The sequence below is a fragment of the Aureococcus anophagefferens genome (assembly GCF_000186865.1).
Source record: "Aureococcus anophagefferens unplaced genomic scaffold AURANscaffold_425, whole genome shotgun sequence".
Taxonomy (NCBI): Eukaryota; class Pelagophyceae; order Pelagomonadales; family Pelagomonadaceae; genus Aureococcus; species Aureococcus anophagefferens.
Window position 1 is genome coordinate 396 of NW_008705919.1, and position 1,646 is coordinate 2,041.

General features: G+C 70.2%; 1 protein-coding gene across 1 annotated transcript; it reads left to right on the plus strand.

The window, feature by feature from the left end:
* Nucleotides 1-1,002: 1,002 nt before the first annotated feature.
* Nucleotides 1,003-1,644, plus strand: AURANDRAFT_35199 (hypothetical protein; the record flags this gene model as incomplete). Its single annotated transcript, XM_009044553.1, has 1 exon — nt 1,003-1,644. A coding segment is annotated over one exon (642 nt), but the record flags the coding sequence as incomplete, so codon positions are not given.
* Nucleotides 1,645-1,646: the final 2 nt, after the last annotated feature.

Here is a 1,646-nt window from a genome sequence, read left to right on the forward strand (position 1 = left end):
TCGAGCGGGATGCGCTCCATCCGCTTCAGCTCAGCCAGCCGCCCATTGCCACAGCCATCAACACTCATCAACACCGGGTCAACAACTTTACATGAATGATAACGCCGAAGCTTATGGGGCGGCTTTCGGAGGGTGCGCGGGGGTGGTTTCGCGCAGCGGCCGGTGGTGGGGCTCGCCGCGTCGGCTCCGGGGGGCGCTCGGGGAGGAGCACCCCGCTGCGCGCGTCGATTGGGCGGCGGGGCGCCGAGCGCGAGAGCTTGCAGTGCTTGGCCGTCGGCGCGACGTCGCCCACGGGCCCGGGGGGCTGCCGCGCGCGCTCGCTTCGTTCGGATGCCTTCGGCGTGAGTCTTGGGGGGAGCTGGTGGGGTCGGCGCCCTCGATGGCTTCGCGTGGCGCTGTGTGCGGCTCCGTCGACGTCGGCGTCTTCGCTCTCTTCGTCGGCGTCTTTGCTCTCTTCGGTCCCGCTGACCACGGGTGTCCTCTTCGGCGGTGCCCTCGGCTAGCCACTTGTGGTCCTGAGGTTGAATCGGCCTAGTCGAGCCGGACGTCCTGCCCGTCGGGTGCGGGTGCCTTCGTTCTCAACCTCCCCCGGTCCACGGAGAGTCCGTTGAGTGTCGTCTGAATGAGGCGACTCAGGATGCTACTGCCTTGCGCCAGTCCCGGCGTGCTCTCGGCGTGGCGGTGGTACCAGGCGTGGCGCGAGTGTACCGCCGCCTCCGTCCCGAGTGCGCGCACGATCTTCAGGGTGGAGGAGGGGGCCGGTGTGGTTCGCCAGATCCCCGGCTAGGCCTCCGCCCGCGCCTTCCCCGGCGGGATCTTCGGGTGTGCTCCCCCTTCAATAACTTGGTCAACATTGCCCGGGCCGCCAGGGAATCGCGGTCAAGCTGCGCGCCGCAGTGGAGGGTGTGTCCGGCGGCTGAAGCGCTCGCGAACGCGCCACCGACCGGGGCCCGTCGCGCGCTTCGCACCATGTCGATCCGCGACAAGGAGAAGGTGGACCAGATGCCCTGGGCGAAGGAGCGCATCGCCGAGGCGCAGGCGGCGCTCGACGCGACGGGCAACCTCGAGGACCCCGCGGTCATCGAGGCGCTCCTCAACGTGGAGAAGAAGTGCCGCCTGTCGAACGACAGCATCGCGACGAAGCTCGTCGCGGCGACGATCCTCCAGATGTGCCGCGCGAAGCGGGCCTGGGCGACGCACATCGCGCGACCCCGCGCCCGTCGCGCCGCGCGCGCGCGCGCGCGCCGACGCGAAGACCCCCCGCAGGCGCACTGCACGCTCCTCGCGAAGCGGCGGTCCCAGTCCAAGGCGGCCATCGGCGGCATCGTCGCCGAGGGCCTGGCCGTGCTCGAGGCCGAGCCCGCGGAGATGACGGACCTCGCGGACCGCGAGGCGCTGCTCAAGGCGCTCTGCGAGATCACGGACGGCAAGATGTACTGCGAGGGCGAGCGGGCGAAGCTGACGCGCATGCTAAGCGCGCTGAAGGAGGCCGCGGGCGCCGTCGGCGAGGCGGCCGACATCCTCCAGGGCGTGAACGTCGAGACGTACGGGTCCCTGTCGAAGCGGGAGAAGGTGGACTACATCCTCGACCAGGTGCGCCTCATGCTGGCCAAGGGCGACCGCGTGCGCGCCTACATCCTGTCCAA